General features: G+C 38.5%; 1 protein-coding gene across 1 annotated transcript; it reads right to left on the reverse strand.

Annotated features, from left to right (window-relative positions):
• Window positions 1-13,299: 13,299 nt before the first annotated feature.
• On the reverse strand, window positions 13,300-13,761 carry LOC306651583 (profilin-2-like; the record flags this gene model as incomplete). The annotated part of the gene is made up of 1 exon (XM_079124246.1): window positions 13,300-13,761. The coding sequence occupies one exon, from the start codon at window positions 13,759-13,761 to the stop codon at window positions 13,300-13,302; it is 462 nt and encodes a 153-aa protein (XP_078980372.1).

Here is a 13,761-nt window from a genome sequence, read left to right on the forward strand (position 1 = left end):
ATCCTGTATATTTTTCACTATCCACAAGTGAATATGTAGGAACTCTTCTGCTGGCACTAAGCATTAGCTTCAGACTGAAGGTAAGATTTTCTTTTTAAAATAGCCTAGTATTCTTGCTACTGGCTTTCATAAGTCCACACTATTCATTTCCACCAAGTGCTTCTTAATTTTCACAGTTGGTCTAAAGAGCCAGAGAACTCCAACCCCGCCTCTCAGACTTATTCTGCCCTTCATCAACGCAGCTTACATTGCATCCTATAAAACCTGCTGTCTATCCAAATGTTTCTGCCACTTTTTCTTTTCTATGCCTTTACTCAAGCTGCACCCTCTATACCTGAAATTCCCCCTCCTTTGCTTCTTCTTACTATTGACCATTCTTTACACTCTTATAATCACCCATCATATTCCATATCCTCCCAATTATTTTCACAAATTACTCCATTCTAGATGAAGTTATTTTACCCTTGCCCTCCCATTGAACTTCTTTGCCTCTTATTATAGCAGTTGCCATATTGTATCTCAGGAGACTTATTCTTTGATGAATTTGTCTCTTTGACTAATTTGTAAGGGCCTTGTATAGAAAGGATAGGAGTCTCACTATTTACCCATCCCTCCTTCACAACATAGACTGAAAGATCTGCATCATGGTAGTACCTGTAAATATTTGTTTGTTCCTCCACTCATTCAACAAGTATTTATTGAGTAGCTGTTATAAGCCATGCACTATGTTTCTGGGGATGCAGAAGTTATTATATTAGTCAAATATCCACATACTCATGTTCCTTGCACTCTATTATGGAATACTGACAACAACAACAACAAAAAACATGTAAGGTAATGATAAGTGGTATTAAAAAGTTACCATGGCATATTACACAGTCATAAAGAAGAATGAAATTATGGCATTTGCTGGTAAATGGGTGGAACTGGAGAATATAATGCTAAGTGAAATAAGCCAGTCCCAAGAAACTAAAAGCTGAATGTTCTCTCTAATATGTGGATGATAGCATACAATAAGGGAGGCAGGGAGAATAGAAGTTCATTAGATTATTTAAAGAGGAATGAAGGGAAGGGATGGAGATGGGAATAGGAAAGACAATAGAATAATCTGACATATCTTTTCTATGTGCATACATGAATACACGACAAGTGAATTTCCACATCATGTATAAGCATAAGAATAGGATCCTAACTAGGATATTGTACTCCATGTATGTATAATATATCAAAATACATTCTACTTTCATTTATATCTGAAAATAACAAATAAAAAATTCAATTACAAAAAAGTAAGGCAAGATAAGAAAGATAAAATGAGAAGGTAGCTACTGTTTAGAGAATCAGAGAAAGTCTCTCAGAAATCATGACATTTCAGTGGAAAGCTAATGTAAGTAAGAGAATTAGACATGAGGAAATATGAAGAGTGTTTTGAATTGTGGGGACAGAAGGTGCAAAGGTCCTGAGGTAGGGGAATCCAAGGAGATCAATGAAGTTGAAGCAGAGTGAGTAAGGAAAATAATGTAATGATAAAAGGTCAAAGAATTATGGGAGAGTCACATCACTTCCAGTCAGTTCAATTGAGTTAAGATAAAAAAATAAATCAAGGAAGATCAGGATGGAAAATTGATGGAATCGAAGAAGTGTTTCTTTGGTAGATTGCAGATCACTTGACAACAACTTGAGAGAAGAGTGAGTTTCTTTGTCATAGTTTCCAAGATTAATATGATTTATATGTAAAACCATCTTATAATTTTTAAGAAAAGTAAAACCCTTACAAAGAAAAGCAGGGTTTGTGAAAAAACCCTGGTTCTCTGACCAAATTAGACTCCATTGCTCACCTGAGGGACAGGGATTTCACCTTCTAGGTTTAGCTCTTCCATTTGCTCACTGATCTTCATGAACTCACCCAATTTCATGGCTTCTTACTCCCACCCCATCTGGTTGAGCCAAGGTTTTTATTTAAACTGGGAACACGCACAATTCAACACTGAAAAGGAATCTTGAAGTTGCTTGAGGCAGATAGACCACAGAGTCTAACTGATCCAGAGACTCAGGGAAGATTTCTGAAGTTCAGAGATTATTTGGCCTTCTCTTTATTGAAACAGTTTAACTGTGAAACATTTTCTTTGTCTTTGTAAATAACAGATGTTCCCTCCACAAATTGGTTTCAATACCTTAAGAAAAATGCTTAAAACCTCTCTCTCTCTCTTTAGGCCAGTACAGAAATGAAATGTAACCCTGTTTTGTGAAGTGTGTTTGGGGAAAATAGAAGAAAAAGGTTGATTTCTGCATAGTCCTGCAGTGTTGCATGGGAGGAAGTAGTGAAGAAGTAGGGGAGGAAATACCCAGACCACAAGCTGTAATGTGGGTATTTTTTGTTACCAGCATTCTATACTAGAAATTGTCCAGTCACAGGAAATTGAACAATAGATCTTCATGATGGGTGGAACCCTATTAACCATTAGATTTCCCTTTTACAGATTCAGTTCCATGAACTCATCTTGGGCAGAAACGAAGAAAAATGTAAAGCTCTACAACCATCATGGTCCCTTAGTAGTGGCAATTGGAACTAAATTATGGCTTCTTGGCCCTTTGGTTGGCTAAAACCTAGATGTAAGTTAGGGCCTAGGTAGATGTAGAGGAAAAATCATGAAATATAGACCTAGACTCAAGATTTATCCTGGCGTAGCATATAGATCTTTGAGAGAAATGTCAGACAGCTTATGGTAAAAATGCAAAAGTTGAAAACAGGTGATAGCTATTCTTATAGTCTAGAGTAATATATTGTTTGGCCGACATGGTGTTTTGAAAAAAATAACATGATGATTACTCTCACGCAGGGTATAAACTCTTGAGTTCAGACCACACTCTGTTGTATTATCCTGCTGCCCAAGCAGTTATATGTACACTGCTTAAGGATACTGGGACTCTGGTGTCACAACTCTTACTTGATAGCTTAGATCTGTCACTTACTAGATGTCTTTCAGTTTCCTCAACAGTATATGGGGAAGATGACAGTGCCAGGTCTTAGGAAGTTTGAAAATGTAAAGGGTTAATGTAATAATCTCTCTATGGTTGCTAATATATTTGCCTGACTTTGGAAACAATTTGCATTTTTAACTTCTGGTGTTAAAGGGAAGAACTTTGAAATAGGTGACAGACCCATTTCATGTTGAAAATATGATTTGACTTGGACAATAAAATGGGGCAGAGGACTGACCCAAGCAAAGTCATAGGTACATGAATCCACAGGCTGTTTTCAGGGCACAAAGGAATTCTGAGGATTCAGACAGAAGTGCTTTCTGACAAAATGGCAGGAATGGGGCTGAAAAATAAGCCAAAGATGGACTGAGAAGAACCTGCTATGATTAGTCCAGCTCTTTCAAAGAGTCATTTAAAATCCACTGCCATTTCTACTATAAAAATGTTGGGGCAAGACATCTTTCATTTCATCACCCAATGCTAACCAAAGGTTACTTTTTACTTTCTTGTAATTAAACAAATGTAATTGATTATATCTCACTTTTGTCTTGAATATCAGGGAACTTAGGACCAAAAGCAAAGCTCAAGTAGCTCAGTGATCTTTATTTTATACTTTCTTTTGTCATGGTCTTCATTTTGTTTATGTTTCATCATTATTTGGTATTAGGACTTTATTATATAATATACTATTGAATGAGATATTGTTATAAGTTGTTACCATTCATTTTTTGGGAAAAGTAGAATATGAGTACACTAATGTAATATAAAGTATTTGGGATTTAGCTTTTATAAACTTGAGCATTTTGGAAGGTCTAAAATAGAGTGATTTTGTCACATTAGAAAGTCAGAAAGACAAATCTAACTGCATTGTGTAAGATGGATTAGAGAAGAGGTGAGATTGGAAGAAGAAAGATCAATCAGGAAATGATTCCGGTTGTGCAGGTGGAAGATGAGGGCATGACTCTAGGTAATGCGATGGAAAGAAGAGAATAGAGAAAGGAGAAACTTGTTGTGAATAGAAGTTACAAGAAAGGGAAAGGATGGTGCTTAAGTAAAGTGTAGATAAAGTAAGCATAATTCTAAGATTGCCTCCTGTGAATTGTGCCCCCTGGATTACTCCCTTGGGAATGTTAAATTACATGGTCAAGGGGATTTTGAGAATATAAATAAGGTTCGTAATTTGACCTTAAGAAAAAGAAATTAAGGGTGGGGGCTCACCTAAGCACACAAGTCCTTTAAAGGCAGAGAGTTATCTCTACCAGAATACAAAAGAGGAAATCAGAAATATCCAAATATATAGAATTCAAAATAGGAACATTCTCCATTTCTAAGGTAGAGGAGACCACGTAGAGGTACCTGAGTGTAACATCTAGGTGCTAAGAATGACCCTTGCCTGACAGACAGCAATGAAACAGAGGCCTCAATCTTACAACAATAAGGAATTAAAGTCCGCTAGCAATATGAATAAACTTGGAAGTGTATTATTCATTAGAGCCTCTTAGTAAGAGTCCAGGCTGACTAACATCTTGATTACAGCCTTATGAGAGAGACCCTGAGCATAGAACCTAGCAAAAACCATGCATCCTTCTGAAATACAGAACTGCAAGCTAATAGATGAGTTTTGTTTTAAACTGCTCATTTTGTAGCAATCTGTTACACAGAACAGAAACTAGTACAGTGGTTGAACAAATACTTTCAAGATTACATCACATTCTCCTGGGCCACTTCTTATTTTGGCTGAAGCTATAGTAGAAAGTTATGACTGAACTCTTAGTTGTTACTATACTACCTCAAGAGCACAATGAACATTTTTATATATTCTTTCCCTGCACCTTTTCTGATGCCATGGGGTTTATTCAACAGTAGACCAAAAGTACATGGAAAGTTAATGACCCCAGGTAGCAAACCTGAATCAGTTGAGAAAAGGAACTTATATATCTTTCAGCCTCAGAAAGATATTCAGGTAGATAATTTGGGAGATATGGTACATGCATTTTAGATATCCTGGTGGGATTGTGTCTTTGCTGACTACATCAGTGATCTAAAAAATGCATCTTCATGTTAGTTTTCCTCCTTTAGTGTTTCTTCCTTTCTGCTTCATCACTGATTCCTCCTTGAATTACCTCCTAAACAAATCATTTGCTCCTAAGTCTTTGCTTTCAAGAGAAGTATAAAAAGTCAACAGTGCTACAAATTAATGTATGAAATACTATCAGGAAGAATAGGCAAGATGTTAGAAGTAGATATAATAAATTCAGTTTTAGATACATTGAATTTAGAGGTTCCGTAAAATATTAATTCATTGACTCATTCAATGAATATTTACTGATCATCTATTATAGGATATAGGAGTGGAGAAACTGAGTAAGGCAAACTCATCCCAACTTGTAATGCTAATAGCCTGTGCTAGCTTTTTATTAATGTGACCAAAATATCCAACACGAACAACGTAAAGGATGAAAGATTTATTTTGGCTCATGGATTCAGAAGTATCAGTCTATGGTTGACTAGCCCATTGCTTTGTGCCTAAGGTGAGGCAGAACACCATGGAAGAAGGGTGTGGCAGAGGAAAGCTGCTTAGTTCATTTCAGCCAGGAAGCAGATACAGAGACAGAAACAGAGAGAAGAAGGGGCCAAGGAAAAGATACAGTGTTCTTAGTTACTTACTTCCTCCAACCATGCATCACAGTTTCCACCACTGTCCAATTAGTCCCTATCTTCAATGGACTAATCCACAGATGATGTCAGAGCCCTCATGATTTAATCACTTCCCCAAATCCCCACCTCTGAGCATTGCTTCACTTGGGACCAAGTCTTCAACACATGAATATTTGGGGGTTACTTCATATCCAAACCATATCTGATAGGGAAGGCAGACAATGAACAAGTTCTCTGAATACCTGAAAGACAAGTGTAGAGCGTTTTAGAATATATGCTGGATGTATCTAATATAATATGAATTTTCATGGAGGGTTTTCTATAGAAGGCAACTTTTCAGATGAAATCTGAAGAATTAGAAGGTATTTGCAAGAGAAACTGGGCAAAAGGAGAGAAGGAGGGAGAGAAGGAGTAGTCCAGGCAGAGTGAAACATGTGTGCAAAGATCCCTAAAGTGAAGAAGAACTTGAGATATTTGAGTATGACTGATTGTAGAAGAGAGGGGCATAATAGTGAAGTTGAAGAGGTAGATAGGACCTGAGTTTGCCAGGTTTTGTAGGCTAAGATGGGGTTTTATCATAAGGGCAACTGGAATCCACTGAAGTGTTTTAAGTAGAAGAGTGCCATCAGATTTGCATTTGAAGTACATAATTCCACCTGTTTTGTGGAGCATAGATTGGGGATGGGTTGGGCAGACTTAATAGACGGACAGTAGCTAGGATAGTAAATTATAAGAAATGAGGGTGGCATGTATTAGTGTGATACCGGTGGCAATGTAGAGAAAGGAGATGGATGTGGGAGGTACTTAGGAAGTATAATAAGCTGGACATGATTGATTGTGTGGGGGGATGATTTTAGAGAAGGAGAAGCTAAAGATGATTGCCAAGTGTCTGTCTTAAGTGTCTGGGGAAATATTATGCCATTTCTGTAGAGAATGAATACTGAAATCATGTAGATGTGAATGTAATATCTTCTATTGCTCCCTCCTTTCCTATTACCCCCACATACAGTAAAAATTGATATTTCTGGATGTCATGCACTCAGGATCCTGGGCTTATAAGAATTACTGACTAGAACTAATGTGATAAGCTAAGTCATGTGAAAAAGCACTAATGGGTTAATACTCTATCCCATGTATGCCCCCTGAAGTTGGTATTTTGCCAAGGGTCTTTAGAAGGGGATGCTCTTATTAAAAGAGGAGCTGTGGAAAATTAAAGACATTAAAACAACCCATAGTCAGGAAGGTTTGCTTTCTTTTTTTCTTGCCACTGACAGGGCAGGGCACTCTGCATCTGTCTGGTAAGTAGCAGTAGGGCCAACCCCCAAAAGACTCAAGACTCAGAAATTGCTCCTAAATTCTTCTGTACCACATCTTTAACTTGACCCAAATGTCAGGAAGACTGGAATTCAAGGAAGAGCCTCATCTCTTGTTTTCAGATTTTATCCCAAGCAATGGTATGTTGGAATTGAATTGTATAAGCCACTGAGAGCTAATTGAGAAAATTTGAAACTAGTTAACAACATCATCTTTGAAATTGACCATGGTGGGAGAATTTACACAGTGAAAATTGGCAAATGCTACGAATCAGCTGGGTGTGGTGGTACATGCCTATAATCCCAGTGGCTGAGGAGGCTGAGGCTGGAGGATCATGAGTTCAAAGCCATCTCAGCAACTTAGCAAGGCCCTAAGCAACTCAGCAAGACCCTGTCTCTAAATAAAATATAAAAAAGGACTGGGGATGTTGCCTAGTGGTTAAGTGCCCCTGGCTTCATTCCCTGATACCAAAACAAACAAACAAAAACCCCAATTGCTACAAGTCAGTGCTTATTTCCTTCAGAGAATTTGTCATTTAATATTTACCACCACACAACTTAATCCCAGTCCTGCTATAGACTAATCATGTGACTTCTCTATCTGTACTTGCACTTATGATGATCTTATCCATTCTGGTGGCTTTGAACAACACTTCCTGTATTTCTTTTCTTTTCTTTTTTTTTTTTTTTTGTGGTGCTGGGGATTGAACCCAGGGCCTTGTGCTTGTGAGGCAAGCACTCTACCAACTGAGCTATATCCCCAACCCAGTTCCTGTATTTCTGAAAACTCCCAAATTGATGTCTCCAATCCAGACCCTCCTCCTAGATGGCAGACTCATATATCAGATTAATATAGCCAACTTCCTATTTAACATTTCTACTTAGATATCTAATAGACATTTCAAATTTGACATGACCAATGCTGATCTTCCTATTTTCAGGCTCCCCTAGTCCCAACCACTTTCTTTCAGTTTCCTCTTCCATCATAGCAAGTGGCAACTATTTTGTGTTGCACAAACCCAAATTATAGTTGTTATCCTCCAATGTCCTATTTCTCTAACACTCCTTATCCTTTCCATCTGTTCATCCTTTTTGCTTTACTTTGAAAACATCCAGAATCTGACTGTTTATTACCATCTCTCCTGCTACCCTCCTGGTCTGTGCCACCACCACCTCTCACTTAGATTGTTTCTGTAGCAGCCTCTGATTGTTCTCCCTGGTTCCTCCCCTCCTCCCCCACATTCAATTCTCAACATTGGTTTCATCTAAAAGAGAAGTCAGATCACTTCAACCCTCTTCTCAAAATATCCAAGGGCTCCTCAACTAATTTGGCGTAAAAGTTAAAGTCCTACAAGACCTTAATAAGAACTAGTCCACACTCAAATTTTCTCTGATCTCATCTCCCTACCTTTCCCCTCCCCTCCTTACTCACTCCACTCAAGCCTCAAATATCACAATCCTGCTTTCAACTCACCCCCTTTTCCCTTGCCTATAATACCATTCACCTAGATACACATATGACTTGCTTCCTGGCCTACTTCAGGTTTTATTTTAATGTTACCTATAGGCAAGTCTCTCCTTAACTCCCTTATTTAATATTATAAAGCTCCCCAATTCTGCTCCAGCACTCCCTACCTCATTTTTCAGTTTTCTTTTCCTTTTTTTCTTTCTTTCTTGGCATTTATCATCTTCTCTAGATTTTATTTTGTGTATTATCTGTTTCTCAAGTAGAATGTAAGTTCCATGGGAGCAGGGGTTTTTCCCTATTTTGTTCACTATTGTGCTGTCACTATTGTACACTGTCCTACTGTAATTGCCTAGAACAGTGCTTGAAACATAGCAGATACTCTAAAAGTGTTTGAATGACTGAATACACTCTCTAGTATCATTTACTACATTGTACTGTAATTTACATTTTCATAAGTACATAGAAGATTCTCAATAAATATATATTGAATAAATAAAAAAAAGTCTTGTATAAACTGCAAAGCACCAAAGCAGTATTTTACATTAGGAAACCGTCACCCTGTTCCTCTCTAGGTCAGAAGGATGAGGTTATTTTCTCTTCCTGCTCCTAAGAATTGACCCCATCTTTTCCATAAGAGGCAATGCTTCATTCTCTCTCCCATTCTCCTGAAACCTCAAAATCAGTTAAAGCATTTTCTGTAATTAGCACTCTAAAGCCAAGATTTTCAGACTCTGTAGTCAACCACACAGCTCAGTCTTCCACCTCCTACTTCCAAGTACCTGTTTGAACCCAATGACTCTAATATAATTCCCAAGCTACAGGTGATCTGATACCTACATCACTTTACATTTTCCAAAAGACTTCATGCTCATTCTTTAATTTGATCCACATAGCAATCACAGATACCAGTATCTTCATAGTCTAGGTAAAAATAATAATAAAGACCCAGATCTTTAAAATCTGTTATAAATGCCTTTGTAGATAATTCTACAAGAAAATAAACATATAAATATGTAGCTTGTGGAACTCTTAATTATCAGAGAATATGTACATTCAGACAGAGCCCAAAGGTAGTCTTTCCACTCAACTCCTATACCATTCATTTTGTCTACCATTCACTTGACATGGAGCTCACCCTAGTCAGGGAACATTATAATTAATTACATAAAACCTCAAAATCATAACTAAAGATTTCCTGGAGTGAGTCACTCCCACTGCCTAAATGCAAGGGAATTAGTGACTGGTGCTGGGGATAAAGGGGGATGAAGGGGAATTATCAACAACCTTCCCTCATTTCTCCACTCATTTAAACTGTGGGGAAAACAAAAAAGAAGCTTGGTTGGAAATATTATTCCTCCATCCATCATTTGTTATGTCTGTCATTCATTTTAATCATCTGGCAAGTTGTAACTGAGAATTTCCTATCACAAAACCTGTTAATGGGGGTTAAAGTCAAATAGCCATCTCTTGGAAACATGGAGGCTAATAAGGGAGAGAAAAGATGTACATGCATAGTAAGAAATGAAATTTGAATAATTAAATGCTATGGGAGTGATGTAAAGAACAAGGTGCAAGATTCCAAGGCATGAGGGAACTTCTCCAAATTGGGGAGGAGGAAATGTCCTTAGTAGAATGAGGTTCAGTGACTGGGCCTAGAATATGGGTAGGGTATAGACTTGAGATTGATAGGAAATGAAGGGGTAATGGCAGGTTATTTGTGAGAATACCATGGAACAAATTGTGAACAACATCTTGGAAATGATGAGGAGTACAAAGTGGTTAGACATCAGGGTGCACTAGAAGAAAAGTGGATGCAGGCATCAGAGGAAGACTAAAACTAGCTTCTGATGAGAACTTAATGCTGCTGTGAGCAACCTAGACCATAATGAGCTCACAGGATGGGTGGAGAGAGGAGATTTTTTTTTTTCTTTTTTCTTGGTAAGACCCATACTTCCCATTCTGGCCCTGAGGCTTCCCATGATGGCTTTCCCCAATGCTTTCTGGAAATAGGACAGTCTCATGCATTTCTCTTAACATTCAATTCGAGCTTATTTACACAAGGCTCATTCAGTCCCCAGGGAAAGACTTCACCACAGCAATAGGCTAGGACTGTGGCTGGTCCAGCAGTGAAGTGTTTCTCTGTCTGGAAAGGGCAGGATTTCTGCTGAGCAGCCACCACCTGGGCTTTCTTTCCCTTTCCAGGCTCCCAGACCTGGGCCTCAATCAGCCTGGCCTAATTAAGTTTCTTGTTCAATAGGACATCTGGGTGCTTTAGCTTGTCCTCTAATGATTTTCCTGTGCCCTTCTAATTAAATGGAAAGACCATTTGTCATCAGTCACCCTATTTTTATCTCTTTATTTGGGAGACCCAGTTTGCACAAAATAATGTCTAAGGCTCAATTATCTTAATTATTTGATTTCTTTGCCTTCCACCTCACCTCCCTCTCTTTCCCTTCAAGGATGTGTATCATACCACATTGAGGCTTTATCCAAGATGAAGACTATAGTAAAGTCAATTCCACATTTAATTTTTTCTCTGTCTCACTGCCCAACCACTATTTCAAGCTCCTTTTTTCTCCAACAGCTGCCAGTGTGAAAAAGCCTTAGGGGGTATAGTTAACTATAAGCTCAATATGAGTCAGCAGTGTGATATGGCTGCCAAAAAGTAATGCAATTTAATCAGGAAGAGAGAGAGGGTCCAGAAGGAGAGTGGCAAGACTTTAGCTCTCCTTTACTGCTTTACCCTGGGAAGTAGTACCTGCTGTCTTAGCATTAAGCTTGAGGATACTGCAGGTGGAGAGGGAAAGGGGCATTGTCTTGAGAGTTTACAGCTATACTGGCCTCCTGGCAGTTCCTCCTCAGGCCCTCCTAGCATCAGGGCTTTTGGACAGGTTGTGCTCTCTGCTTAAAATACTTCCTTTGGTTCTTGACATGTCTCATTCCCTTACTTCCTTGACATCTATAAAGATATCCTCTCTCCAGAGAGGCTGCCTCTAAACTCAGTATTTAAAATACTCCCTCCAATCAATCTCTATCATACACTGCTCTGTTTGCTGCCATAGCACTTATTTCCTGAAATATATTATGTTTCTTTTAGTAGAATGTAAGCTCATTGTAGGTATTTTTGAGTATTTTGCCTGCTGTTGTGTCTAGAACAGTGCTTGACACATAGTAAAAGTTCAATACATATTTGAATGAACTCATTAATAGCACTTATTTCATTATACTGTAGGCTACATTTTCACTTGTCTAATCCTCTCTAGAAATTTTTTTGTGGGAAACCTCTTTTTTTCCTTACTTGATGTTTTTATTAATTACCTAGCCAGTGCATACCATTGTATGCATACCATTGTATGTATTGGGTGGATAGATGTACTGACAGGCATGTTGCAGAAAGGTTTTATATATTGGTTGAAGATTGACCTAGACCTTTGCCACCCAATATAGTAGTCACTTGATATGTGGGACTCTTGAGTAATTGAAATGAGGCTTGTTTGAATTGAGATGTGTTGTAAATGTAAAATACACACTGGAGTTTTTGATTGCATTTTGAAGTAATAATATGTTGAATGTATTGGTTAAATAAAATATATTCCTAAATTATTTTCGCCTGTTTCTTTTTCTTTTTTCTTTTTAATTATATCTACTCGGGAATTTAAAATTGCATATGCAATTAGCAGCATATTGGATACCATTACTCTGAGATTTGGACCATTTCCACATTTAAACCTTGACCTTCACAAGCTTTTAAGGTGTGTGTGTGTGTGTGTGTGTGTGTGTGTGTGTGTGTGTGTGCGTGCGTGCATTAGAGGTGGTTTCTTTCTTGTAATTAACATAGAATAGTGTTCTTTATATTCACTACTTCTAGGAGTAGGTAACAGAAGGGTTGAATAAGCACAATGGCTAAACCTCATCTTTCTTATTTGTCTTTTCTCACTCCAGCTAGTCACAGAACTGCTAGCCACAAGCCAGTCTGAATGGTGAGATTTTCTCACCTCTCTTCTTAGCTTCTGCCCACCCATACTTCTTCTGACCAATGGTTGAGAGATGAACTAAAAGAGGAAAATCTAGCCACAAGCACCGTGGGTCATCCACACTCTGCAGAGTATCCTTGGAAAATCTATTTTTGCCTGATAAGTGATTTTATGCCTATAACCAATTCCTCTGACAGAGCCCCATGCTGGAATCCGAGGAAGTCAATGGAGAAGTAAAGGGCATTGTGCTCTAGGAGATTATATTCAAACTGAGAACAAAACTAATGTTTGTGTGAAAAGTTATAAAAGAATGTTGTTATAAAAGATATGTTGGACAGAGAAATGTTCCAGATTGTTGGTGTGCTAGGAATTCAAATTAGGGTCAGCACCAAGGGCTGTTCCAGTCAAAGAAAGCTTCACAGAGAAGGTAGTACTTGAGTTGGTCATTGAAGGATATCTGTGATGTTACTAAATCCTATATTTTCATAGTTTGAAAGACCCAGAGAGATACACTGCATTCCTCATTGTATAGATAAGCAAACAGGTTGAGGGGGGGATCACAGGAAAAAGTTGGAATTAGAGCCAAGATTTTTCTGGTTCCCAGCTGATTACCCTCTCCACCAGGAGCTAAGGAGGGATGGTGCTCAATGAGTAAAACATGTAAAAACCACAAAACAAAGGTCTAGCAGCCCAAATGCCTGAAAGAACTATTCATTCTCCAAACCACACTACTTCCCAAATGCGTGGGTGCACACACACACACGCGCACACACACACACACACATCTTCAAACCTGATCTGGGATCTCCCTTTTCTTTTTCTTCAAGGACATGCTAATTTAGCAGTTGAAATAAATAACACTGAATTTGAATTACAGGTCAAACATCAACTTGTTTTTATTTAGTTAGAAACGGGCCATGTGTTGAAAAATGGCCTCTCTAATGTAACCCGCCATCTCAAAAGCTTTGAGATTGAGAGGCCCTCCTTCTGTTCCTTTTTGTCCCATCACCACAAGATATACAGACTCAATCTGAACTACCGTCACTGCCTGGCTGCCTCGACTCTGGCCTTTGGTGCGCAGGTCCATGGTATTGTTTCCTTCGGTGTACAGATTGTCTCGGATCAATAAGCATTTGGTCCCGGCAAGGATGATTCCCTGGAGAAACAACTTCTCTCTATCCTCCTTTGTGAGTAAGATCTCAATTTCTTCCCGGGTCAATTGGGAAAAGTTACCCTCAGGATAAGACGCCAATAACCAGGGTGGAGAATTGGTGATAATTGCTGCATCACAGCACATCTCAGTCTGTAGGAAGAGGCTGATGCAGTCCTGCCAGACTTCATCACTAATATCCCCTATGCACTGCAT

The sequence above is a fragment of the Sciurus vulgaris genome, assembly GCF_902686455.1.
Source record: "Sciurus vulgaris genome assembly, chromosome: X".
Lineage (NCBI taxonomy): Eukaryota > Metazoa > Chordata > Mammalia > Rodentia > Sciuridae > Sciurus > Sciurus vulgaris.